At 45.0% G+C, this 27,761-nt stretch overlaps 1 protein-coding gene across 1 annotated transcript; it reads left to right on the top strand.

Moving 5' to 3' along the window:
• The first annotated feature begins 85 nt into the window (after positions 1-85).
• LOC110469886 (hexokinase HKDC1) lies at positions 86-20,047 on the top strand. The gene is made up of 19 exons (XM_085583810.1): positions 86-258; positions 467-666; positions 4,160-4,322; positions 7,354-7,502; positions 7,604-7,723; positions 8,506-8,601; positions 9,676-9,775; positions 10,394-10,577; positions 10,887-11,042; positions 11,767-12,000; positions 13,157-13,461; positions 13,725-13,873; positions 13,963-14,082; positions 15,531-15,626; positions 15,712-15,811; positions 16,374-16,557; positions 17,240-17,395; positions 18,074-18,307; positions 18,917-20,047. Exons 2-19 carry the CDS (start codon positions 604-606, stop codon positions 19,059-19,061), a joined length of 2,754 nt encoding a protein of 917 aa, XP_085439936.1. The 5' UTR covers positions 86-258; positions 467-603; the 3' UTR covers positions 19,062-20,047.
• The last annotated feature ends 7,714 nt before the right edge of the window (positions 20,048-27,761 follow it).

Raw genomic sequence — 27,761 nt, 5'->3', positions numbered from 1 at the left:
GGGTCTGTGTGTCTCTGCTCTTTACACAGCTGAAGCTTAATTGGTACAAAGCTGCAGATAAGGGTGCACCGTGCAGAGCTAGAGTGAAGTTAGTTCATGCAGAAGAGCTTGTCTCACGAGTGGGAGTGCTGAGTAGAGGGAAGAAGTCTCCTAAAACTGTTTGACTTTCCAGATTCCCGGCAGCGGTGGCAGTGGTGGGAGCCTGTCAGCCCCTGGAATGAAGCGGGGCAGGCTGCGAAGCAACTGCGTTGAGAAGTGGTAACAATTCCCAAGTGGGGCAGTAACAAAATCGATTTTTCTCCCCTTCAGCTTGGCAGCTCTCCAGGTGCCTGCTCTGGCACAATGAAGAGTGGAGCTGGGGAGGGAGGGACTTTGGGTTGATGTGGGGGTGTGATACAAAGAGGCAGAAGTTTAATCACTGACATGATCACACTGGATGGATTTATTTCTGGACTCTATTTCCCAGGAACTCTGCTATTCCACAAGGGGGAAAATGCCTCTGCTGAAGTTTCTGTAGCTCCAATTTTGTGAATAAAGATCTGTTGCTTTGGAGTTATTCACAGCAGCTCTGTCATTCCTGACTCATCCATCTGCTTCAAGAAAATGTTGGCTGTCCACTTGCTAGCTTTCCATTTCACAAAGCTAAAAGAGGATCAAATAAAAAAGGTAAGTTGCAGCTTTAGCTGATTGCTATTTTAAGAACCGTGTTGCCCAGATACGGAGGGGTCTGCAGTGCGTAATGCAGACCATATAATGGCATTATCCACTAAAACCATTCAGCCAAACGGGGTAGGAGGTATTTAGACCTTAAACCACCTGGCGAGTGTGAAAATAGGTCTGGTTAGTGGTTTTCTCTGCACAGTTACAAGTGCTCTCCTAGTAATGGAGCAAATTCCCTTCAGTAAGAGAAAGTACTTAGGCTTTATTTGGCATGGTGTGGAAGAGCCCAGAGGACAAAAAGGGTGACTCTTGCTGAATCGCCTTGCAAGTGTATTGTGAATGATGGGATTTCTCAATCTGAGCAGGAATCGGGAATCGGTCACATAGCAAGGATAGGGAAAACCCCTGTGGTCTTTGGTCTGGGTCTGCTGAGATTCAGGAGAGATTTCCAACTGGTGCTGAGGTTCCTGTGCCTCCTTTCTGGTTCAAAACTGGCTAATCATTCTGATGTTTATAGGTGTGACCTTTAATTACAGTTGGAAAAGCTCGAGATGGCTCAGATATGGAGCTGTCAGTACTGGGAGTCAGCTGTCTAATGGTCGCTCTTCCCTAATCTGCTTTCATGGCCATGTTGAAATGGGTCTGTGGGCTTATGTCCATCATAAGACCATGTGAGACCTGTAAACTTCATGAGTCAGAGGTCCTCTGGTTTGTGGACATGTCCCCTGCAGGTCCTCTGTATTCCTGGTGTCTTCATTGAGTGCTGTCAGGTGGCCATTGCTACCAGGCTCCATCCTCTGGTTTTCCAGCCAGGGGCTGGAAAGCTGGGAGGTGGTCTGTGGATGAATGGTGGGAGATCCAAGATCCTGGTGCATGGATCTGCTTCCATCACTGAGCTCATCAGCAAAGTGAGCCTCTCCAGGTTCTCCTGTCTGTGCCCAAAACATGGAGTGGCTTGTTCCAAGGAGGGCTTCTTCCATTAATTCTGTTTTGGAGAGAGGTACTGGTATCTCAACCATCAGATGTCCCTGACTCAGTCATAGCCCTTTTATCCCTAGGATTTAATGTGATCCAAAAAGGCCTCACTGCCCCTCCCCTCTGTGAGGAGCTGATCTCTTATCTAGAGGTAATATTTCTTCATTCTTTTTACTAAGAAAGAGAAAGACCTTGTGGAGCAGTGCTTGGGTGTAGTGGGCTTTGCAGAGAAACATCCAGCTTGTAGTTGAGTGAGGACAGTGGAGACGAGGGAGCAGAGAAATCCTGGCAAACCCATTGAAAAAATCAAAGTCTTTCTGCAAAGTGCAAACCAACCCTTCCTGAAGGCAAGAAACCACATGTTCCTCAGAATTCTAAGTAGTCTAGGGTAGGCTTTACAGAATAGGGCTGATTCCTCCTTTATTAGAAAGAAGGAATGTCTTCCCACTTCTCCCTCCCCAGGCTTATTTCCTCTGTGGTGGCAAAACCAAGAGCCTGCCTGCCATGAAAACAGTGCTCTTTCCATAAATGAGGCAAGGCACTGTTCCTGTGCCACAGGAGGAGGGCAGCCAGTTTGGTTTAGCACAGCTTGGCCATTCCTGTGTTTACAAGTAAATGGTTATGAGAGCAGGGCCTTGCTCAGATTGTAAATCAGGCTGGAGAGCCAGCAGGCTTTCCTGGGCTCTGCCTTACCTGGTTCCTCAGAGAGGGCTGTCTACTCCTATGGTTGTAGGTAAACAGGGTGAGGAATGCAGTGTCTGTGGGCAGCAGGGAGCTAGTGCATGTTCTCTGGCAACAGACACGGTAATTTTTATTGCTCTTGAGAGATTTTTTCCCCCACAAGAGTTTCTGTCACAAGGCTATTGGGTCCATGTCAGACTGCATAAGTGTTGTATGTCTCCAGTCACTATATTTTCTCCAAAAAATCTGTATGGGTGCATAGGCTAAGATGATGGATCATACACAGTGGTGGGTCTTCAAAACACCCTTGGAGGAAATCAAGTACTTGCACAAACAAGGGCTACAGAAACAAATCTGAATAATAGCCTTTTCAAGGCTATTATTCAGATTTATCCAAGGGAGCTGCTGCTCTAGGAAAATGGTATGTTGTAGTTTAACACTTTCTCCTCTGTGTGTGTGTTAAGTGCTGGAGTGACTTTCAGGATCCTGGCTCTTTCAGGTGGGTCATTGCTGACCATCAGTTTAAATGGGACTGTAAATAGGTAATTTGTTTGTACCTCATTAAAATAGGTGGGCAGTCCAAATTGCAGCAGAGACCAACTTATCTACAGCCTGCATTGCTCTCTGTTTAGACAATGCAGCCTTTTAAATCCTGCCATATTGTCGGTGAGACTTGGTGTGTGTCCTTCCAACCCTCCAGACCTCCCTATGAAAATGGGACTGATGAAATGCTCTGAACAGATAAAGCACCACGACAACACAGCACGCAGTGCAAGAGCTGAGTGTCTGTAGTAGCAAAGCACTGGCAGCTGTCCCACCTCTCTCCCCTGCCCTCCTCCTCTGGCTCTGAGTCTCATGTGGTGGGGAGTGGGATGCAAACACCAGTGACCTAGTGGACACCTAGCTATTTGGAGCACACAGTTATTATTATATGCCTGCATCATGTTCATACAGCACCAAAATCTGGCTCCCCAGTGCAAAAGCTTCTGGATGTTGACAAATTCTTTTTTCTTCCTGTGTTAATCCTTTGTTGTACCCAGTTGTGTAGTTTCTAGGCCACACTATTTCTATTCCTGCAGGTATGTGTCAGTCCCAGCAGCATTTTTCCTTAAGGAAAAAACCTTTCACTTTGCCCTGATGACACTGTTCATAAACACTCATTAGCTTCTCTGCCAGTTTATCTGAATGAGCTGCTTCATAGATACTTTAAATTCTTTTATATTCAACTGACTTCTATTTTGATGTATCCTGAGAGTTACAGACTTTTAACAAAGGGTATTGATTGCACCCAAAAATGTGTTTTAGATGTAATCCTAGAATCACGAGAAAATGGAGAGCAGAACTGGAGTGAGAAAAAGGCTTTGAGTTCCAGCCTGGCATGCCAATAAAGTTAATTGTCTGTGGAGTGAAGCAGTAGCTGAATAGATTTTTTTGGGTTGTGGCTGACACGCTTGGGTACTGATGGCATTTTCTGGACCTGCCTCAGAGAGGTCAAATTCTCACCAGATTGACGTACTTTGCAGTTCTCGTTCATTACATCTCTAGCAGGAGAGGATGGTGTGAAAACAGCTTGTCAGGGTCTCAAGCAAATCTCATGGGCTTACACAGATTGTCAAGCTACTGAGCCATCAGAAAAGATGGCCAACTTTTGGGCAGCAATTCACCAGGGCTGCATTAAACATTTCCAAAACAAAGTTTTTTTAGAAGAGTGAATGTCCTGATGATGAGCTGGAGCTTGTTTGCACTGACAGTCACGAGAACTTGGGCGCTGAGGTCGAAAACGAAGCGACCGATCAGCCCCAGGAGCCTGCGTGCCTCTGAGTGGCACCTTCCCTCCCTGCAGGTGGACAGGTACCTGTCCCAGCTGCGCCTCTCCGACGATGTCCTGCTGGATGTCACGGCTCGCTTCCAGGCCGAGATGGGGAAGGGGCTGGCCAGAGACACACGCCCCATGGCAGCGGTGAAAATGCTGCCCTCGTTGGTGCGCTCGCTGCCCGATGGCTCAGGTGAGTCCCTGCCCAGCCCTGCTGCTTCAGCAAGAAGAGCTGCTGCCAGCACTCCAGATGGCACACGGGGCAGCCAGGGGCTCTGGGTCACTGCCTGGCTCACTGAGAAAGCACATGTGCACGCTGAGCCAGGGCAGCACTGATAGAGACGGTATTTCTTTGTTTGGATTCAGATGTTTGAGTTCTTATTTATATTACAGTTGTATAAGCTGTGAGTTCTACAGCACTTCACTCTAATAAGCTAAGGTTTCCTCCTTGAACCAGGTGGATTTTGACCTAGAGCTGCTTGTTTGAGGAAAGGACTTAGTGCTCAGGAGCAGCTTCTCCCATCTGTTCCTAGTGCAGGGCTTGCTGCAGGAGCTGTGGCTGGACAGGGCAAGGGCAGCCTCTACAGCTCAGAGCCTGCAGTGCAGCCTGCTGTGGCTGTGGGATGTCTGCTCTGGCCTTCTTGGAGCTACAGGCCGGGCAGGATGCTGCAGTGAAACCCCTCCAATGCCCAAGTGACAGCAGCATGGTATCCTCAGAGCTGTGATCCCCAGATTCTGCACTGCTTTCGCTAGTTCCCCAAAAAGTGATCCCTTCTGCCCTTCCTTGCCTTCTCCGTTGGGAAAATCTGCTGCTGGATGGGGTCTACCAGGAAACTGCTCTGCTTTTTCAGCTGAGACTTGAACAGAGAGGCAGAAAGTGCAGTAGTGTCCTCTGTGAGGATGTGGCATGAGACAGGAACTAAAAGCTCATCTTGTTTGGAGAAGTATCCACATCCAGAATAAGTCCTCAGCTGGCTCCTGGCAGTTCAGCCTGATAGAAAATGACATTTTTCTCAGGTTTAACCAAGCTAATTTGTGTAGGATTCTGTGTCTCATCTAGATCAGGACTCGGTGTAAATTAGCTGTGCAAAAAACTGAAATGTCAGCTTTGTACCTTTCCACATGACTTTATTCCCTCTGATGGTAATTTCCCTGCAGTTAAATGAGGAATAACAGTTCTAATGGCATAAAGATGGTATTTGAAAGTAAGTTCCTTGAAATGAGGTATGTCTGAGAGAAATTATACACAAGCTGACTGGATGGAAGGGAGCACTCTTCCTTTTCTGCTAGCTTTGTCAGAGAGAAAGAAGTCCTTTCTTAACCCTTGCAATCTCAGTGGCAGTCACTGGTCCTAAGGTCTTGTGGAACAGCAGGGAGCCCCTGAGGCCAGAGGACTTGGAAAATTGCACGCAGTGTCATCTGTGTTGCAAGAGTCCCCCAAGGCCAAGTTCGGACAGTTCTCTCCTGGCCTGTGTGGCCATTCCTATGTGCCAAGGACATGCTGCAGCATCAAGCTGGGCTATATCTTATTGCCACAGTGCCTACTTTAAGTATCACATTGATTTTTCTATTTTTGCCCTCTGGAAAAATCCTTGTTGGTTATCTTGCTTCCAGACTTGTTAAAACTTCCAGCAGGTTTAAACTCAAACTTATTCCTCCATTATTTATTATTATTACTAACTTATTTATTATTATTAACTTTGAGATTTTTTTTTTTTTGTGCCCTCAGTGTTGCTGACTGAAATGACTCATACAGAGCATCTTCAGTTTTTCATTGTTTAGGGATTAATAGTCTGACTAATGTCACAGTTTACTGAGTAACCCAATCTGCCTCCTCACCTTTGATAGCTAACCATGGTATTACAGGTAGAATTTCCTGCTTCCTTTCCTTTCAGGACCAGATTTAATCATGTGGAACAAAGATCATGTAAGGCTAGGCACATACCACTGTTTTGTGTTTTCCTTTTGGGAAGGGCATTTTCCTGTGTGAGTGATAAACAAATTCTACTGTAGCAGTGAGGCCAAACTGTCCTTCCATCTGAGGTTTGCTGCTGGAGATGTTTGTGTCTGAGCAAGCCTGTGAAACAAAATGGTACTTTCACAGAAACACCAAAAGGCATTTGAAGAGGATTTTGTTGGTTGACTTTGGGTGGCAAATTAGCTGTGCTCCATGTGGAATCTGACTTCTGCTCTAGAGCTCAGTCTTAACATGTCTGCAAATCCTGCATCCTCTACTGGCTGCAGGTAATGATCTCGTGTTTGATTGTCCCACATTTCAGGTGACAGTTTTGCAGCCCCTGTGTGCTCTGGTTGGTTTGCAGTTGCTTTGGGCCTTTCTTGCTGAGAAGCTCATCCTTCTGCAGCTTGAAAGTATGCTGCTGCATCCAGGAAGGAGCAGGGTGAGCAAACCCAAACTGCCAAATAAAAATTGAATTAGCTATTACATAGCAGGCTAAAAGGAGACACCTGATAGCCTTGCTGAGGGTTTCCAGCTCTCAGTTTTTCTGATGCTCCCAGGCCCATAGGATAAGGATCTGCTGGGGCAGGAGAGGCTGTGGTGAGGGAGGGCCCTGGGCTGTGGCCATCAGCATGGCACCTCGTTGAGCCTTTGCTTTTTTTTTTGTTAGGGTCAGGATTAAATGTGTGAGACGGTATTTCTTGTTTGGATTCAGATGTTTATGAGTTCTTATTTATATTACAGTTTTATAAACTGTGAGTTCTACAGCACTTTAATAAGCTAAAAAATTGAGACCTATCTCTCTCTTTACAAGGCTTTTTAAGGATAAACTGTCTAGTTAAGAAATGACACTTAAATTAGTTTTACTTTTAACTTAATAACTATCTGTGGCCCGCAATGTGGACTTTTTTATCTAATTACATAATACTACTTAAACTTATGAAGAAGAAGGTAAAGAAGAAGGACTAGTTTCCACTTTAAAATTATATCTTGGTTTATATATATTACTGTATTCTAAAACTTTAAACTCCTAAGTTTTCTACTATGTGATATTACACACTTCTATTCAAACTACACACCTATAATTTCAATTCTACTATTTAATTTTGGAAGTCTTCTCTATGGCCATAGGTTAAATGTAATGTTCTTTGGGGAGTCAGTGCTTGTCAGCACGAGAAGTCTAAAATTCTCAGTAACCAGGGTTCCAACAGCACCTGAGCCACGCTCGGTGGCCACCCCCAGTGATGGCTGTCCCCTTCTGCTGCAGAGAAGGGTGACTTCCTTGCGCTGGACCTGGGCGGCTCCCAGTTTCATGTCCACTGGGTGAAGGTGTTTGATGATGGGAAGCAGAGCAGCCAGCTGGAGAGCAAGTCCTACCCCCCACCCAAGGAGGTCATGCAGGGGAACGGAGCCGAGGTAGGGCACCGCTGCGCTGCTGCCGCTGCGCTGCTGCCGCTGCGCTGCTACACCTGCCTGTGAAACACAGCCCAGCTGTCCTGTCCTCTCTTCTTGTGCAGCTCTTTGATTACATTGCTGACTGTCTGTCAGACTTCATGGAGACCAAAAACCTGAAGCATAAGAAGTTACCTCTTGGATTTACGTTTTCTTTTCCATGCAAACAGACCAAGCTGGAGGAGGTAAGATGCATAAAGAAACACTCTTGTCAAGCTGAGCTCCTTGAAGAATTTGGAGAAGCCATTGGATGTGGGTGCTACCTTGTGGCTTTTATGTGGGGTCATGTTTACATAGCTCTCCGAAGAAGGCATGGGTGACTTTTAGTATTTAACTAGACTTGACAATTCATCACGGATTCATTTCTCCTCTCAAGGCAGCATAATCTTTAAGCTAAAGCTACACTACTGCTCAGTCAGTACCCAATTCCACAGGAACCATGTGCCCCTGTATTAACACTGTTAGAAATAGATGTGCACTTGTGTGTCTGGAAGCATCTTTATTTCTTTAATCACTCACAGGTTTTTTTGTATTTACAGTTGATTCTGAATAGGAAATATCTGTAGCTGCTTGACACAATTCTTGGGGAAATGAAGGGCTGGTTGCAATTATTTTGTGTTCTCTCATTCTAGCCTCTCTTATTTCTAGTGATCTGTGCTTTGGGCTCCAGTCCTGCAAATGCCTTTTGCTTAATGCTTTAGACTGTGATCAGCATAAGAAAGCCACACGTGCTTTAAAATGAAGCACAGGGAAAAACATTTACAGAATTGGGACTTTATGGCTGTACCTTTTTGGTGTTTTGGTGTGTTGATACTGACATGTACCCCAAGGTAAGATGTTCTACTCTGACTTATTTTGGCTCAGTGTAATGATGGACTTCTCCACACACTTCAGTCTGGACTGGCTTTGTGGTTTGTGTGCTAAACTTTGTGTGCTTTTGGGTCATCACTGCACTGTTACTTTTCAGGGGGTTCTTCTTGCGTGGACAAAACACTTCAGGGTCCGAGGAGTTCAGGACACAGACGTGGTGAGCTCTCTGCGCAGGGCCCTCCAGAAGCACCAGGCAAGTTTTGTACCTGCAGGAGCTGAACCAGAGAAGGTCCTCCTGGGAAATCATCTCTTGGTGTGTGGGTTCTTTTGAGAGCTGTCAGACATCCTTCAGGGATGCTCAGTAGCAAGTGCCCAGCCTGCCTGCACATCTGGTGGATCTGAATCTCTCTCACAGCTGTAATTCAGATTGCTCTGGTAACACATGGGGAGCTGCATGCTGATAGCCCAGGCTAGTTGTGACAGCTCACCAGTCTGGCCCCACTGTCTCAGCCCCAGGAAACCTCTTGTGAAACTACTGGGTGAGATATAAAACACTCAGTAATTTCACACATTGTGTTTCACAGCCTGGCTTGTTGGGATGAAGGTTGGTAGGGGGAAACTGTCATCTCAGATTGGCACACCTAACTCCACCAGGGCTTGCCTGTCTGCTTCAGTCTGTAGGATGGAGCCATTGATGGCAATTTTTAAGGTCAGCAGTAAGACATTATTAAATCTGCCCTTGAATTAGCATACAACCTTTGAGTAATACTGTGTTTTAATATATTGGAAAGTCTTGCTTTTCATGTTTGGTGCTGTTGATAACGCCAGCTAAGAAATGAAAAGCATCTTTTCATATCTTGATGACTTCATATTAAAGAGGACACTGCATAGCCTCAATGGAAGGACTTTCTACTTGAGTGTGGTATTGCTGCACAGCTGTAGCTGCATTTGTGTGTGTTTTCTGTCCCATTTGGTGGGCTCTGCTCAGGTGGTAGGATGTTAACCTTTCACACAGCCTGTGAGCACAGTATCACAACATTCACACCAATAACGTGCCACTTTTCTGGCAAATGAGGTGGGATTGGGGAAAACAAATGCTTCAATCAAAGAGGCTGGCGAAACACTTGAGAATTCAGAGATATTTGTAACCTTACAGAGCTGTGGGGAAGAGTGTTGTAAAAGGAAATAGTGTCTTTCAATCAAAGAGTTTTCCTGAACGAGGCTTTCAAAGTGCAACCTGGGGAGTATGTCTGCATGCTGGTGCTTTATCACAGAGGAGGCTTTCTGAGCCTTTTTCCCTGTTAATCACTCATCTTTATGCTATTAGGACATAGATGTTGATGTTCTGGCACTGGTCAATGATACGGTGGGAACCATGATGACTTGTGGATATGATGACCAGCGCTGTGAAGTTGGACTCATAATTGGTAATTTTTTCTGTTCACCATGAAGGGTTTTTTCCCTCTAATTTGTTGAATTGCTACAAATCTGATGTAGGAGGGAGTTTCACAATACAGGAAAGAGCAGAAAGAAAATGGAAAAAACAATGGGTTTTCAAGCCTGGCTGCCTTCTGTAAAGCAGCTGTTTTTATGCTGATCACATTGCCATCAAATACCACAGTCCCCATTTTGTCTGGACTCAGTTGTGACCAGCATACTAAACTTTTCTGCTGACTGTATAGAAAATTACTGTGTCTGTCCAGAGAAAGCTGAATTCCCCTCACGTCTGGTCATTAGTACCAGCTATGTTTTCCACAGTTTCTCCATTTTATGCACTATGATGCCTTTTATTAGGCATACAGACATGCATTTGAAAGAGAAAAAAATGTTTTTAAACAAGTCAAACCTTAGAATAATTTCAGTGTTTTTTCATTCACTGTGAAATGATGATTTCACGGGTGCAAGTGGCCTATATTAACATCCTGTGCCACAGGGTTCTGCATTTGTATTTTCTTCCAAAGGCAATGTACTGACTTATTCCCAAACATGTGGACTTAAAGAAAAATCACACATGGAACAAACAGTGGCTTATCCAATACCCACAGGGACTGGCACCAATGCCTGCTACATGGAGGAGATGAGGCACATCGACCTGGTGGAGGGGGACGAGGGCAGGATGTGCATTAACACGGAGTGGGGGGCCTTCGGAGACGACGGTGCTTTGGATGATCTCCGCACAGAGTTCGATCGGGAGCTGGATCTGGGATCTCTCAACCCTGGAAAACAATTGTAAGTGATTCCCTGACTGACTTGCAGTCTGAGTTCTCAGAGTGCTTTTCCAGTGTTTGCCAAGAGCCCCTTTGGAACAGAAATTGTCTTAAGTGAACTTGAGATGACTTGATGCTGGTTCTGTCTAATCCAGATCTTTCCCTTCTGGAGAGGGTGAGTACCTTCCACAGCTCCCTGCTTCAGGCCAAGGAATTGCTGCTACAGTTGTTCATGTGTTGTTAAAACCAGGTGTTACTCTGGTATGATTCTGTGGAGGGCTCAAGAGGGGAGCTGGTGAACACCTGGAATCCTTCCCGTGCTCCATTCCAGGTTTGAGAAGATGATCAGCAGCCTGTATTTGGGGGAACTTGTGAGACTCATTCTCCTAAAAATGACAAAGGAAGGTCTGCTCTTCAATGGGAAAGTGTCGACAGCTCTGCTTACTAAGGGCAAGATTGAAATGAAACACGTGTCTGCAATGGAAAAGTAAGAACTTGTAATATGCTCCTTGAGAGTAGCCACTCTCAAAGTTAGTCTTTCACTAGCACAGCAGTGATACTGAAAGTGTAGTTAAAATCTGTGAGTGCTGGGAACAATCCTGAGCTGTTCAGCTTGATCTTGCTTTTGCGTAGGAGAAAAGTTGACCTTTCTGAAAGTAGAAATTGGTGTAAGATAGTTTTAGCAAAGAACCACAGTAACAAGTGTACTGGTAAACAGCCCAGATGCAGGTTGTTTAAATAACCTCTCTGGAGACCTGAGTGTGTGGATTTTCAGTTTTCAGCCTCTCTGATGTGGGAATACGGGGCTGTGGAGATGTAGTACAGGTTATAGATCAGCTAATGGAGGACTGCATGGAAAACTGGGATTCTGATGTTTTGAAGAGGGATCCTGGTCCTCACTGTCACTCCAGGAATTATTTTCTTTGTTGTATTGGGTGAAGCTGTATATCTGTTCTTGTGCTCTTCTTTGGATTGTTTATCTCATTTTCTTCTCGACAAGCTGATTGGTCCCAAGTGCTGAACCCCAGGAAGCAGCCTCTCTCCCCTGGGTACTTTGGGAATGCTGTGGGGACCACATTACTATTTTATGGGACCCAATTATGATGCTGTCTGATAGGTTGTGTCATGGTCTCCTCTCATTTCTTTTTGAGCCAAAGTATTGATTTATATGTTATTGTATTTGGCGATGTATTCTTTCGTTTTGGGGTTAGGTACAAGGAAGGCCTGAGCAACACAAAAGAGATCCTTACAGAGCTGAAGCTGTTTCCCTCGGAGGAGGACTGTGTTGCTGTTCAGCACGTCTGCTCCGTTGTTTCCTCCCGCTCGGCCAAGCTCTGCGCTGCCGCCTTGGCAGCCATCCTCACCCGGCTCCGGGAGAACAAGAAGCTGCTGAGGATGCGCACCACTGTTGGGATTGATGGGGGGCTCTACAAAACCCACCCCAAGTGAGTAACTAAAGAGGATTTGGTAATTGCTAAGAGCCTCCATCTGCACATGTGTGTGGTTTTTCAGAGAACTGCTGGCTTTGATTCAGCTTTGGGCTGAGGTCTAACTGGCTTAGGTATTGCAAAGCTGTTCCAGGAGCTTTAGGATTTGGAGTGGGGTGGGAGCTGATGGTGTTCAGCCTGGAGAAAAGGAGACTCAGGGGTGACCTCATCACTCTCTACAGCTTCTTGAAAGGAGGTTATAGTTAGGTGGGGATTGGTCTCTCTCCAGGCAGCAGCTAACAGAACGAGAGGACACAGTCTTAAGCTGTGCCAAAGGAAATATATGTTGGATATTAGGAAAAAGTTTTTTACGGAAAGAGTGTTAAAATTCTGGAATGGCCTGCCCGGGGAGGTGGTGGAGTCACCATCTCTGGATGTGTTTAACAAAGCCTGGATGTGGCACTGGGTGCCATGGTTTAGTTGAGGTGTTGGGGCTGGGCTGGACTTGATGAACTTTAAGATCTCTTCCAACTCATTATTCTGTGAATTCTGTGAAAAACATGACACCTGGAATAATGGTGTCAGAGGAAATGCAGTTGATTTCTCAAGTGACTCCTGGGCCTCTAGGACACTTGCAGATCACTGTGGGGTTTTTTCTTTTCTCTCTTTTCTCTCTTTTCTCTCTTTTCTCTCTTTTCTCTCTTTTCTCTCTTTTCTCTCTTTTCTCTCTATCTTTTCTCTCTATCTTTTCTCTCTCTCTATCTTTTCTCTCTCTCTATCTTTTCTCTCTCTCTCTTTTTCTCTCTTTCTCTCCCTTTCTCTCTTTCTCTCCCTTTCTCTCTCTCTTTCTCTTTCTCTCTTTCTGTTTCTCTTTCTCTCTTTCTGTTTCTCTCTCTCTCTCTTTCTCCCCCTTCCCCTTCCCCTTCCCCTTCCCCTTCCCCTTCCCCTTCCCCTTCCCCTTCCCCTTCCCCTTCCCCTTCCCCTTCCCCTTCCCCTTCCCCTTCCCCTTCCCCTTCCCTCCACCCTTCCCTGCACTGTTTTTGAACCTGCGCTTTCCCAAAGTGGAAACCTTCTCCAGCTGCTCTCCCAGACCAGCTGGGGCCTGACTGCAGTGGAGATGAAGCGCGCCATGCCCCAGAGGCCTGCGAGAGCTGAGGAGGCCTCTCGCTGCCAGGTTGGCGGGCCGCCTGCGCCGGGCGGTGCGGAGGCTGGCGCCCGCGTGCGAGGTGCGGTTCCTGCCGTCGCAGGGCGGCAGCGGCCGGGGGGCCGCGGTGGTCGCGGCGGCGGCGCGCAGGCTGGCGGCCCAGCGCCGGCGCCTCGACGCCGCGCTCGCGGCCCTCCGGCTGCCCCCCGCCATCCTCCGGGAGCTGAGGGACAAGATGAGGGCTGAGCTGGAGCACGGGCTCAAGAGAGAGACGCAAGCCCAGGCCACGGTGAAGATGCTGCCCACGTACGTCTGTGGGATGCCAGATGGAACAGGTGAGGTTAGCTCTTGAGGCGGTTCAGGAAAGTTGCTTTCTGTTTTTTGGGGGGGAGAGAGTGTGCTAATTAACCTGGCACATGCTGTGGAATTTATGTTGTCAAACCAGTGCTTCCTGCTGTGTTATCTGTTATCTTCGGCCCCATGCTAGTAGACTTGATGGGATAAATGCCATAGCGAACGGTGCTGTCATCAGTATGTTGTTCTGACTGGCAAATGTCAGAACAACATACCAAAATGAAATACCTTTCTTCTCCTTCAGAGAAAGGAAAGTTCCTTGCCCTTGACCTCGGTGGCACAAATTTCAGGGTTCTGTTGGTCAAAATCAAAAGCGGGAGAAGAAGATCAGTGCAAATGTATAACAAAATCTTTGCCATTCCTTTGGAGATCATGCAAGGGACAGGAGAAGAGGTAATCTTAAATGAATGTTTAACTGATCCAGCCAAGGCCCATTATATGGGATTATTTGTGAGATTTATATGCTTCTTCTTTCCTTCCAGCTCTTTGACCATATTGTCCAGTGCACAGCAGACTTTCTGGAGTATATGGGGATTAAAGGTGCTCGTCTTCCTCTGGGCTTCACCTTCTCCTTCCCCTGCAGGCAAACCAGCATTGACAAGGTAAGAGCTGCAGCACAGAATGGTCAGATGGCAGCTCTGCATCTGCTTGGTAAATGACATCATTTTGGGCAAGGCTGACTTGTTGGTTTGGAGAATTTATTACTTTGCTTTGCAAATCATTTGTGTTTCATGAGAAAGTTATCATCATCCCATGTTATCCACCTGCCTATTGGAGGCAGAACTTTCACTTCTTGTCTCTGGTAAGCGGTGGACGTGAACTTGTTTTTGTTCTGTAAAGGTTAAGCCCTCATGACAACAAAATGAAGTGCAAATTTTTAATAACCCAGGAGCCTCCTTACGCTGCCTTAACTCTTCAATGGCAACAGATAACAAATGGCTCCTCCTGCTTACTCAGCTGCAGTCCCAGGTTGTTTCCCGAGCTGTACTGCACAGCTTTGACTGTGTAACTTCTGCACCACATTAGCTTCTTTTTGTTGAGTGTCAGTGGACAGACCTGAACTTACTTGTTCAGCTTGGAAGAGTTGGCTTTTTGACAGATATAATATCTGTTATCTTTTCAGATCTTATGTAAGAAAATACTATTTTTATGAATTTCCAAGAGGGGCAGGGGATGTTGTACTGCTAAGTTCTAGTCAAATATGTAGGATATTGGGGAAATGAGAGACTGCTATTTTATTGAATGTTTTTATGTCCTGGTGGGGTTCACAATAGCTTCTAAACCTGGAAATTAGTCTGCTCTGTCTCAGTTTTCAGCTCACTGTTGAGACTGTAGTAATAGAACTTGGCCTTTTGTGGAAACATGAATTCATATGCTTCCTAAACCCACAGCTTAGCATTTAGGTCTTGAGAAATGATAGGAAGCAAATTCTACAGTATTGATGGCAAACTGAGTGAGACACATCTGTTTCCCATAGTATGTCACACTGTGTGTTTGGTCTTCTACTGTTGCTAGAACTTGAGGGTGTTTCTTAATATCAGATTTTTCTCCCAGTTGTCTTCTATTTTTTTTTCCCCTTTGGATAGACAGTCCAGAGCCACTTAGGAAGTGTAAAGCTAATTACTTCATGTAACCTGGAAATCAACTTCTGTCTGGCATGGTTGTTGTCTGAAAAGAAACAAATTAGTGTTGCCTGGAGTTGTGGGATCATACCAAATGTTCTTCAGGAAACAACCCAAAAATTAACAGTAGATGTTCATTAATGTTTGATGAGTTACAACAAAAGCATTTTCCAAATGAGATTTAGAAGGTACTGTGTGCAGTGCCTTGACAAAAAGCTGAGAAAACCTGGAGCCACTACCATCAGCAGTTGAGTGACAAAGACACATGAGCACAGCCTGCACTAGACACCCACAGTAACCTGTCCAGGAAGAGATGCTATTTGGAAAAAAAAAAAAGCATTGGGGTGGGAGGCAAGAAAAAGCTGATGCTTGCAATGCACAGTCTGCTCTTTGTCTTCACTTAAGACTTTCTTTCTCTTCTGCTTCAGGGAACGCTTGTGGGATGGACAAAAGGATTCAAGGCAACAGACTGTGAGGGGGAAGATGTTGTTGATATGCTAAGAGAGGCTATCAGGAGAAGAAATGTGAGCTAGTTTTTTCTGCTTATTTTGGTGTACTTAATGCACCCTCACTCTGGCATTCCACTGCTGATCGTGACTTGTGTTTCAGGAGTTTGACTTGGACATTGTAGCCGTGGTGAACGACACTGTTGGGACCATGATGACTTGTGGCTATGAGGATCCAAACTGTGAGATTGGCCTTATTGCAGGTACAGTGGTGGTCAAGTGACCTCTGCAGAGCTGGGCTTTGGGATCTGCAAACCAGCACCTTTTATTTGAGTTCGATATACTGTGTTACTAGTTGCTTGGGGTTCTTGGCAGATTTGTGTGGTGTTCAGCAGGAAACTTAACAACATCTGTAGCAGATAAGTTCCTCAATCTGCTGGACTTTTGGTCATCTCTCTGATGGTGCCTAACAAGTGTGTGCAGGATAAAAGAATACAAACAGATAGAGCATGAATTCTTGTTTTGACAAGTACATTCATAGTTACTGTGTAGCCAGGTCATAAGACCATGGAACAAGCAAATACTTTTAAAAATCTGAATGAATTCTTGTTGGACTTTTTAGGTTATTGCCCCAGTTGGTTCCTCCAGGTTTTGATCTAGAAATATATCTAAGCATAAAATCACAGAATGGCCTGTGTTGGAAGGGATCTTGTAATTTGAGATGTGGCAAAGAGAGCTTTAAGATGAGCACTGCAATCATCTTCCATAAGTTTCTGGTGCTGCTTCACTTTTCCAGCTGAAGTCTTGTAATTTCTTTCCTTCTAGGAACAGGCACCAATGTTTGCTACATGGAGGACATGAAAAACATAGAAATAGTGGAAGGGAATGAAGGAAAAATGTGCATTAATACAGAATGGGGAGCATTTGGTGACAATGGCTGCATTGACTACATCAGGACAAAATATGATAGAGAAGTAGATGAAGGCTCATTAAACCCAGGGAAACAGAGGTAAATGTGATGGTCCTGATGTCAAGAGCCTGATGAAGTCAGTCTTTGAGAGACACTGGCTGCTTTTTCAAATGTGCTTAATGAATGAATAATCAAAAAGGAAATTTTAATATTGCATTTCTTTTGTTGCTTGGTAAGTAACCTAGATATAAAAAAAAAAAAAGAAAAAAAAAAGAAAAAGAACAAAGACCTACATTATTAACCACAGCACTGTTTTCATCTTAAAGCATTACCAAACAGTGCAGCTTTAAGATTTCCCTGCAAATTCTAGGTCATACTTTGTTCCTCCTCTTAGGGTGATTTTTCAAAGGCAAAATACAACTCAAGCTTGTTGGGTTAAGACAGTATTGATTAGATGTAACTCACTGTTGAATGCGTTCAGGGACAGGGAAAAATTTCACTTTAGTGTGGACTCCGACTTTAACATAATATTCTGCTTAATATTGCAAGGATTTTTTTTCTACTTCTGTTGCCATTTGGCATAGGTAAGTATATTGTAATTAATGTTTGCACTTGAAGTCACTGTAACAGATTTTTGATTATTGAAAAATGGAGTTTAATGGCTATTGCTCTGAAGCTTGGACTGCTTTTTTTTTGAGTTCACAGGGCATGTACACACTCCTCATGCTAAACAGAGCCATCTCTTTAAATGAACATTTTTATTCCTCTTTTGACCCAACAGGTATGAAAAAATGACCAGTGGAATGTACCTAGGTGAAATAGTAAGGCAAATTTTGATTGACTTAACCAAACAAGGGCTGCTGTTCAGAGGACATATTTCGGAATCTCTCAGGAAAAAAGGCATATTTGAAACAAAATTCCTGTCTCAGATTGAGAGGTAAAGTTGTTAGATTTATGTGGTTTAAATCCTTAAAGTCTTCTGGGACACCTAGAAAACAGTATTTTGCAAGTGTGTGGAGCTCTTTCCTTCAAGAAGTCATTTAAGTCAGTTAGAGCATCCCCCACCTCCACAATAAAACTTAAAAATAAGAAACTGGGGAAGTTACAGAATTATTGTCGTAATTATATGAATTATCATTTCCTTTCCACATCCTGGGATATCTTGGATAATGATGGCCTTAGCCATCAAGCTATTTCTTGTGGGACTTCAAATAGCACTTATTTAAGAAAGCAAGAAGTTGGCGATACACAAATATGTGCATACCCATATATCTGTACATGATTACAATGGTCTCTAGGCTATTTGAAGCTTTCTGCTGTGGAAAGCCTCAAAAGGAGTGTCTCAGCTTTGAGATCTGCAGTAGCAGTCCCGTGGCTGATCTGGCTCTGCTCCCTCATGGCTTTGGGAGTTAGCTGGATGCTTACTGCTTGTGCCTCCTGGAGATGCAGCCTAACATGGCAAAGGGCATGGCAGGAGCAGCTTTTCCACCTGAATTGAGGCAGAAACCAGCCTTGAAAGAACTGGAGTGTTAGAGCTGCAGTGGTCCCATTTCCCTTGGAGCACGGCTGTGTCAGCTCTGGCGCTTTCCCTGACGGCTCCGTGTGCTCCCTGCAGCGACCGGCTCGCCCTCCCGCAGCTGCGGCGCATCCTGCAGCAGCTGGGCCTGGACAGCACCTGTGAGGACAGCATCGTGGTCAAGGAGGTGTGTGCAGCTGTTTCAACAAGAGCTGCCCAGCTCTGTGGGGCAGGGCTGGCTGCTGTTGTGGAGAAGAAGAGGGAGAACCGAGGCGTGGAGCGCTTGCAAATCACTGTTGGAGCAGATGGGACTCTGTACAAGCTCCATCCGCAGTGAGTACCTTGGTACCTCTTCCCTTTGCTGGTTTGCTTGTTTTCACTGTGAAAACATACCTGTACCAGCTTTCTGCTGAGGTGATTAAAAACCTGAGAGGGGGTAAGGATCCAATACATCTCACTGCATTTTGTTATTTCCCTTTCCTAGCCACTGGATCAAAAATTGTAAAGTCAACCCCAGTTACCACTGGTAGGCTCTTTTCTCTGGGATGTTGAGTGAACCTAATACTTATTTTCCAGTGTTTTGGTAGATTTAGACAATATCTGAGTCTCCTAGAGAGAAAGCAGTCTTGAGTTTTTGGAGGTGAGTCAACATTCTGTGAACAAGGCCTAGAAATAGATGCATTAGCTTTTGAGTTGGGAGAAGAGAGCCTCCTTCATGATCTCTGAAGATGTGGGCAGTGTGTGGCATCATGCTGAACAAAATCCAAGTGGAGAAATAAAAATTAGAATCTGATTGCGTACAGAAATTTGTATTTTTCATGAATAGGAGAAAAAGCAAAAGAAAGCAATGGCTGAGGTTCCTTGCTTTATAGGTGAGTACAAAGATCTCAGCTCAGAAAGCAGCTGCTTAAATATTCTGTTCTTCTCTCCCTTCCCTTCCAGTTTTTCTAGGATCCTGCAGGAAACAGTGAAGGAGCTGGCCCCTCAGTGTGATGTGACTTTCATGCTTTCTGAAGATGGAAGTGGGAAGGGAGCTGCCCTCATTACTGCAGTTGTAAAAAGATTGCATAATGTTGGACAGAAGTAGAAATGAGTGGTCAAGTAATTTCAGCCCTGCCAGGCGTGTGCAGCAGGGGTTTGCTGAGTGGTGGTTCCAGACAGCTTTGCCAGGCACCAGCACACAGGTACCTTCTTTTGAGGAGCAGCTGGTTCTGACCAACCAGGATTGTGGAGTTTTGGTACCTTGGGTTAAGTGTTTCTGCTCCCCACTGGCATTATGTCTTGGCATGCCACAGTCTACTCAGTTCTGTACTTCCTGCAATGCATCTCCAATGCACACGGGAGAGTGAAAACAAAAGAAAATCAACCCAAATGTGTCTTTTTACAACATCTTAATTAAGGTACTGTACCACAACTGAGTTTATCACCAGTTTCTTAGGATTCGTGTGCTTAGTTTTGTCTTGCCCTGGCTCAAAGAATATTGAGATTCTGATGTTGCATCTTATCTAGTGGACATATTTGTTCAATGCTTCACAGGTTTTACAATAAATTGGCAGGTGAAATAAAGGAATGGACCTTTGGTCAGTGATGCTCCCCCGCTGCTGCACTGGTTGCAAGTGTAATGCAATATATCCCTGAGTACAGGAGGCATGTTTAATAGATTAATGTAAAGGAAAAAAAATGTGATTCCACAGAATATCAGTTTGTGTCAAAATATGTCAGTGCATCTGAGTCACATAAAGCTAATCCAATGCTGCATGGATTCTGACTGTGACTGATTCTTTTGATACTGAAGGAAACAGAGAATGTAGAAGGAGCTACAGAGTCTGCAGCGTCTGTGTCAGGGCTACATAGACGGTTTCAAACAGGCCACCAAAACATTGTGTAGAGGGAAAAAAAAATCACCTAAATTTCTGAAAGTCTCCTCTTTGTTTTCCCTCTGTTATCTTCTTGCATGTTCCTGAGAGAATTGTTTCTATTTTGTGCAAAGGAGTTTATCCTTGGTTTTTATTTGCTGTTGCCTACTGCTCTGCCCGTTTGTAGTGTGTTTGTAAATAAATCTGTGTTGTTGTGAGCCTTTGCTTCTCTGTTCAGTGTATCATCTGAGTTGTGGGAAGAACATGCAGACAAGTGGGAGCTTTCTTAAAACCTAAATCTTTAAACCTAAACCTTTCTTTAAACATAAATCTGTAAGTGGTACACAGCAGCACTTCAGTGATTGTGAAGGGGGTTTGTGGATAGAGCTTATAGCCTTTTGTGACCAAATGTCCCTGACCTGATTTTCCCAGAACAAACCAAAACAATAATATGGTACAGAGAAGCTGCAAATCTGTGTCCTCTCTTCTCAAGTATTGCTGTATCCTTTTTAATCCTCTCTTTGTGGGTATTTGCTTCCTTGTGGGCTGACAACAGAAAGTGGGGCCAAGAAATGTGCTTTAAGCCTAGTTAGGTCAAAAGTAACTGTGGTTGGTGCAGCGGGATAAGCAGTTGGGTTTATGTAATAATCTGTAACAAGGCTGCTGCTGGGTTTAAATTTAGCAATCACAAATTCAAAATTGGAAGCTACAGACTTTTGCTGTTTTATAGTTTTTTTAAAAAACAAAATGCGTCAACAGCTCTGTTGTCAACAGCTCTGTGTCTGTGTTGGAGTTACTGGATGGGTAGAAGATACTTGCAAATAATTTTCACTTTTGAAGGAATTCCTCATGGTGCTGAGCTTGCTATACCAAGCAGTTGGGAAGGGACAAGTTGTGAAATCATATCAGAGTTTATGTTTTTCTCCTTTTGTCAAGAAACTTAGTATTTTACTTTTTCTTTCAGAATCCACAGAGCTGCAGGAACCAAAGCTTCTTATGTAGTAAGGGCAGTTATCTGGAATGGAAGTTTGTTGCTGTTGATGAACAGGTTAAGTCTGGAGGGGCTGGGTGTAGAAGAAGAAAAGAATCAGATATAGAGTCTATGTGGGGCCTGGAATAGCTCTTCTAAGCTATTTTAGGCCCCAAAGGGAGAAGCAGGTATTTTGGCACATGAAATCTCGTACTATCTGTGTGGGTTTGGGCCTTTTTGGGGGGGTGGATTCTGCAGAAGTGCACCTGTGAATGAAGTATGTCCCTGTACATCTGAAATGAGGTGATGCAGACTGTTGCCCCACGATGGCCATGTGAGCATGATGCAGAACACATTTTGTACTTTTATTCTAAAGCCTGTTCTGCACAATTGGAATGCAAATCAGTAACAAAACAAGGTAAAACCCTCACATATAGAAAGAAATCCTATCTTGCTTTGATTTTCTTTTTAGTCTTTTTGGGAAATACACCAAGTAGTTTACACCTCAGCTGCAGTTATTCCTTTTCCTGTAGTAGATCAGGCCCACACAATAATATTGGCTTGCATTATGCAGTATTTTTTTTCCCCAGTGAGTCTGTGGGTGTAGTGGAATCCAACCACAGGGACCTGAGACGGCTCCCAAAGTGCTCAGCAGCTCTTGCTGAGGTCCCTGAGGCCCAGCCATGATGCTCCTGCCTTTGCTGCAGGCAGCTCCCACACACATCTGGCCCCATGCACATTGGGGCTGGGAGAGGGGCAATGAGCAAAGCTCTCATCCTGGAGCAGGGCAGCATTGGCCACTGTGGGATTTTACCAGGGATACAGCCTTCACTTGTGTCTTGGTTTGAAAAGCCAGCTGTCTGCTAAGGAACGCAGGAGCCTCCCTTGAAATGGAAAATGTAAACCCCCTACCTCTGAGTTATTACAGTTTTGAAATTAAGGGGCTCTCAGGCAAAGATATGGGAATAGGAGTAACAGTTCTTTACTAGGAAAATTAAAAATACAAATGCAATAGTACAAGCAAACAAAAAACCCCAACAAACAAACAAAAAACAAACAAGCAAAAAAAGAAACAAAACAAAAAAAACCCAAACAATACTGCCAGGGTCAGAGCAGGTCCTGGCAGGCTGTGGGTCAGGGAGTGGCTCAGCCCCATCCCAGGGTGGCTCAGCCCTCCTGCAGTGCCAGCTGTGCTTCTGCTGGAGCAGGATCCTGCACAAGGGGGGAGTTTTCCTCTGGAGCTCCAGGGCTGGGGGAGATGGGCCTGGGCTCCTCTGGGAATGCAGGGGGAAGGAAGCTGCTCCTCTGGGAATGCAGGGGGAAGAAAGCTGCTCCTCTGGGAATGCAGGGGGAAGAAAGCTGCTCCTCTGGGAATGCAGGGGGCAAAGGCTGCTGTGCTGTTCCCAGATCAGATTATATCCAGGTAGGAATGCTTGGCTCCTCCCCTGGGTGGAGCAGTTCCCCATGGATGATGGAATTTTCTCAGCCATGCAGGGACACTCAGTGGCCATGAACAGCAGAGATCTCCTGGAGGGGGATTTGTTGTGGGAGAGATTAAGAAAAACTGTCCAATTAACAGAAGATAACTGCCCACCTCTGACAGATGGGGATAGAATACACACCCAGCTACATCTTCCAACCTAAGACAACTCCTGGTTTCAAAGACATCCCATAAACATGCAGTGCTTTGGCTTTCTCCAAACTAGAATGTTCTCCATCTGGGTAAGGATGCAGCAGCAAGTTCCTGGTCATGTCAACATATAGAAACTCAAGGACTGGTGCAAACTTGCAGTCTCTCTTGTACAGATATTAAACTGCTGCAGCACAACGCTTCTCTGCCATCTGTGCCATCAGGCGTGGTGATTCAGTTTAAAGCCCCAGCTCACAACAAAAGTAGAGGCCTTTTATTAAATGTAACACAGCATATCCCGTGCTGAACAGGATGTGCTGCAGATCATGACATTACATTGTTAGCAAATATAAAATAAAATGGGATTGTTCTGGTCTCACATCTTAGATTTTTGTTTTTCTACTTTTACTTTTCTACTGCTTCCTGGATAGCTTTGTGATGCTTCATTTCCACCTACCTTCCCTCCAGTTAATATATTTAGTGCTTGAATTTATCAATTTTGTTGTTCTTTAAGACATGAACATATTTTTTCACATCTAAGTGATACATGTAATTTGGAAAGCTGAAAGATCCTTAAATCACAGGTGTGACAGAAGTATTTCTGAGAGAAGGAAATAAGGTTTGTGCCTTTCAGAAATTCCCAGTAGATGGTTGCAGTTACCTTTGCATCCATGGGGAAAAAATAATCCTAAATATCTTGTGTTGCCACATAGAGACACATTTTGGTGGCTGTAGATTTGGACAGTGCTGGCCCTTGACTCATAAACCATAAGAGAAAATGCAGCAGCAGCTCAGTGGTGACATAGTTCCTTTGTCACTCTGACAAAGTTCAAAAGTAAATATAGGATCATGTGGAAATCCTTCAGAAATCCTGATTAGCATGATCCCCCTTCTTGAGAAGTCAATATTATATAGGATTAGCAGATTAGTAAAGGAGTTTGAGGCTGACATGTAGGTAATACCAAAATGAAAGTATTGTTCCTTCCATCTTTCTTGATTTGCTTCCTTGTGCTTGGTGAAATGAACTGGCTTGGGTTTGAGGTCACCACAGGAATTAGGTGGAGGGGAAGCAGGAGACTTGTCAGTGTTGTCCTGTTCTAGGTAAACTTAGAGTTTCTCTAGAGGACCACCACTGCCTTGAACTGACATTGAAGGCTTATCCAGAGCATTTTTCAGACTTGTAAAGTCAGTAGCTTGTCAAGGGATAAATACACATATAGGTATAAAACAATAACAGAAGGGATCTATTCCTGCCCACAGGTGGCCTGTTGAGGGGAGAGGAGGAAGGGCAATAAGGCAGATGTCTTCTTTGTCCCAGCACTGAATCCACGCTGCAAAGCTGATGCAGAAAGCAAGATATAAAACCACTGAAATTTTAATTAATGTTTTCCTTTCTCTCATTGATACTATCACCTTGCAGGTGCACACTGAAGGTGCTGTAAACATGATGGGTCATGTCTGTCTGAGAGGGGAATGCCAAAATAATTTTGATCTTGCGTGTTTTTTTAACACCATCCAGATACCAGCCCCATCCCTGCTCATCACACTTCATCTGCTCTCTTGTCTTTGGGGGCCTCGTACAGCCCAGGCACCTCTAGAGTCAGGAAAAGCTGAGTTCTGTGAAGAGACAACAGATCTGGGTTCCTCCAGAAAGCCCTTCCCACTGGCACAAGGAATTGGCTACAGGAAAATGGACAAAGGGCTCCAGGTGAAAGGATTCCTGTGCAGGAGTTGAAGAACCAAATGTTGGGGGAATCTTGGCAAGAAGCTAGGAGGATTGGAAAAAGGTCCTTTCAGTCTTGATCTTTCCTGACTTAAAAATCTCAAACCTAAAACAATTAAACTCTCCCAAAACAGCACAAATTATTGTTTTTATCTAGAAAAGTATAAGTTAAAACCAGACAAAAACTAAACCAGAGATATATTTAAAAAAACCCCAAAAACCAAAAGAGATGGGGGGAGACTGAGTCTGTTTCACTGCCACTATATTTTATTTTCTTCTTTTGCTGGAAAGGAGAAGAGGGGAGAGAGGTGTGAAGAGTATGGCACACCAACAATTAAAGCTTCCCCATAAATTTGTTACTGCATATTAGAAAAAGTTTAAAGTAAGTCTTAATAGTGAGAAAAGGGATGACAGCAGTGCAAGGTGTGAAACGTTAAGAGCTGTTAATTACAAGGACTGTTCAAGGGAATTAACTGAGTCAAGTGATTAATGTGTTTATTGTTAATGGAGGGGAGGCACTGGGGTTATTCCATTTATTTGGACTTGGAGGTGAGATGTAGCTCCCAGCTTCAGGCATTTAAGAACAGGGTTCTGTTCTCAAACCCACCTGTGTTACTGATTCAGTCTGCTTTTCTGAGGGTTGTTTTTGTTCTCCTCAATTTGCTGCTTGGATGTTCAGCTTTCTGTGCACCTGGGAAGCCCCGTTCCCATCAGGCTGGCTTGGCCAGGGATGCTGAGCCATCTGCTCAGCAGTGGGACTGGGACTGCTGCCTGCCAGCCCGTTGGAGAGGACTGTCCTCACCGTGTCAGGCTTGTCCCCTCCTGGGAGCTAAAAAAAGGCTGCTCTGTGCTGCCACAAGAGTTGGAGAGCAGGGAGGTGTGGAGGGGATGAGACTCGTGGGGCTGAGCTTAGCCCAGGCATTTCCCTCCGTGCTCATCTGTGGGGTGAGCTGAGGTCCTGGAGCAGCAGCAGCCACCTCTGGTGCAGGGAAGCACCAATAAAGGATTGGGATGGAAGTGGTTAATGAAGCAGACCAGCTGGGGATGGACAACTTGGGCTAGAGGGGAGCTCTCAGCAGGAGGAGAAAATGCATGGTGGAAAGGCATGGAGGGTCTGAGCAGGCAAACATGGAAGGTGCTTTCCCAGCAGGCTCATCCTGAACTCTTCAAAGCGGAAAGTTACGGACGCTGATTTGGGAGCAGCAGCTGATTCTGGAAACAAATGGGATAAATACTGGCATGAGGGGGAAAAAAAAAATTGAAATGCCTGAAGGGCACATCTGCTGTGGCCAGCGATTCTGCAGGAAATGCCCTGAAACCAGAGAGAGCCGAGGAAACTGGACATGAACGCGGTTCCCAGTGAAGCCAAATGAAAGCCGAGGGCCTGGGTAGTGCCTGGGATAACATGCTGAGAATTTGGCTTTCTTCCCCTGGCTCTCCAGTGGAGTAGCTGTGTTTAATGTGGGCCCAAGTCTGGCTGTGCTGAAGGAATTGTAAAGGTGTTTTGTGTTCCGAACTCAGAAATTCTGCTCCAGAGCCTTTTCTGTTGCATTCAAGTGTGTGTTTTCAGAGCAAGGTCTAAAAAGGGTTTTCAGAGCTGTAGGTCTAAAGCTCAGTCTGTTAGTCTGAAATTTGAATAATTGCATGGTCATTAAATTTTGCACAAAAAGGAATTGACTCTAAAAGCAGCTGATATGTTATCATGATTAGAGCAATAGCAATGCCTTCTTTCATCACAATGAAGTTACATTGTTAGAGAGCATAATTGACATTTTTTATTGAAAGATTAAGAAGAATTTGTTTACAGCTTGCAAACAAAGAGGTTTTAATTCAACAAACTGCAGCAGGAATAAGCAGTAAGTAGCTTTTTCATCTGCTGGCCAGCTAGAGCTTTAGCTGCAGAATGCTGTGGATAGAGAAGTATGAAGGAATTTGCAGCTCAATATCTGCCCAGTAAAGCGTGCACCACACTGGCAAATGCCAGAAAGCTGACGGGGAGAAACCTTGAGTGCAAAGAAACAAAGGGCTATAGTTAATATTAGCACCTTTTGGGAAGACACCACGGCTTTTGGAGAGCAGCTTCATGCCACCTGTTGTGCAAAGGTCAAGGTATGGCATTTCTGAGGATGCTTTTGCCATGGAACCCTCGGGATAGCACCTGTCTACTCAACTGGCTGCTAAAGTAGGTATCTGGGTTATTTTTGTTTCTCTGGGTTTATTGCTTCATGGTCTAATAGGCTCAGGAGCTAAGTGGTACTGGCATTTCGAAGTGGCATGTTGTGATTGGAAGGGGGTGCTGTGGAAGTGTTTGGAAAGCAGATCCAAATGAAGCACCATCGCCATTCGGCTGCAGAGAGGCTCTTCTGCTTTTCAAATATATTTAGGATCCTGCTTGTGCTGGTGGCTGTGTCTTGCTTTCCAGACTGCTCTCCAGATAAAGCCAAGGGTATGTGAAAAATTCGGGGGTTTTTAAAGCAAATTCCTCTTGTGCAGTTGGAAGTCGTTTGGATTTTTTGTCCCAGCTCTGGTGGAAGTTAAGAGCCCAAGCCAAAACTGCTGTTCTGAACACGCAGTGCTGCAGAGTGAGGAACAAGTCCCCTGGGGGCACCTGGGGTGCTGAGAGATCCCTGCAAGGAGGGTGCCCATCCTGCCAGCCTGATGAACCACGTGCAGTGACACTGCTGGGAGGGGAGGGGAGGGGAGGGGAGGGGAGGGGAGGGGAGGGGAGGGGAGGGGAGGGGAGGGGAGGGGAGGGGAGGGGAGGGGAGGGGAGGGGAGGGGAGGGGAGGGGAGGGGAGGGGCTGGCCAGGCTGACCCTGCACAGCATGAGAGCTCCTCACCTGTGCCACACCTGAAACCCACGCTGGCAACCTGAATGGGCAGCACCTGATACAGAGGGCAGGTGATAAAACAGCTGAGGGTGTTTTCTGGGTCTGAACGTTGACTGATAGCCACAGGCTGTTGTTGCTGTTATCTGTCCAAAACGAGGTTATAGATAAAACTTGTGATTAAAACATTTGTTTGTATTGATCTCAAATGTCAGAGTAGAAATATCCTGCTGGCAGACAGGGATGCCATAGGTCTGTCAGTGCTGGATCAGGTCCCAGATGGGACTGGGGGACTCAGAAGCTGTCAAAGGAGCCAGCAGGGATGAGCTGGAGTGGCCCAGGATACAGAGGCTCTTGTGAGAAAACTTCTGCTTTCCTAAAAATTGTATCTTCCTCAAGAAAGGAAGAGAAAGACAAGCAGGATGGGGTTATCTCTTGCTGCAGTGAGTACTGGGACTGCAGCTGAAACCTGGGGGCAGAGCTGTTGACCAGGAAGTCAGTAGAGCTGGGTTCCCCATTTAAAGTGCTGAGATGACAAGAAAAGCTTATTTTTTATATGAGAAAAATGTTCATCACCCATCTTTTGTAGCTACACAGTGAAGCCAGACTCTCAGGTTTCCTACCAGAAATGGGTCAGGGGGATGGAGAAATCTATTCAATTAAAACAAGAACTTGCTTTCTGACACATACATGAGTTTTTGTTTATTGAAAATTATTTATTCCACCTCTACATTTCTTTTTGTGTCTGAAAAATCTGAGAATGAAGATAGGGGTCAAGAA

This window comes from Lonchura striata, chromosome 6 (assembly GCF_050655825.1).
Source record: "Lonchura striata isolate lonStrDom1 chromosome 6, ASM5065582v1, whole genome shotgun sequence".
In the NCBI taxonomy this organism is placed as follows: Eukaryota; Metazoa; Chordata; class Aves; order Passeriformes; family Estrildidae; genus Lonchura; species Lonchura striata.
This window is presented reverse-complemented; position numbering and strand designations above follow the sequence as displayed.

Excerpts from the sequence above, each read along its gene's own strand:
- LOC110469886 (XM_085583810.1), top strand. The coding sequence starts at position 604 with ATGTTGGCTGTCCACTTGCTAGCTTTCCATTTCACAAAGCTAAAAGAG. Across the intron at positions 11,043-11,766 it reads CACGTGTCTGCAATGGAAAA|GTACAAGGAAGGCCTGAGCA; the intron begins GTAAGAACTTGT and ends TTTTGGGGTTAG. Across the intron at positions 18,308-18,916 it reads CTGTACAAGCTCCATCCGCA|TTTTTCTAGGATCCTGCAGG; the intron begins GTGAGTACCTTG and ends CTTCCCTTCCAG.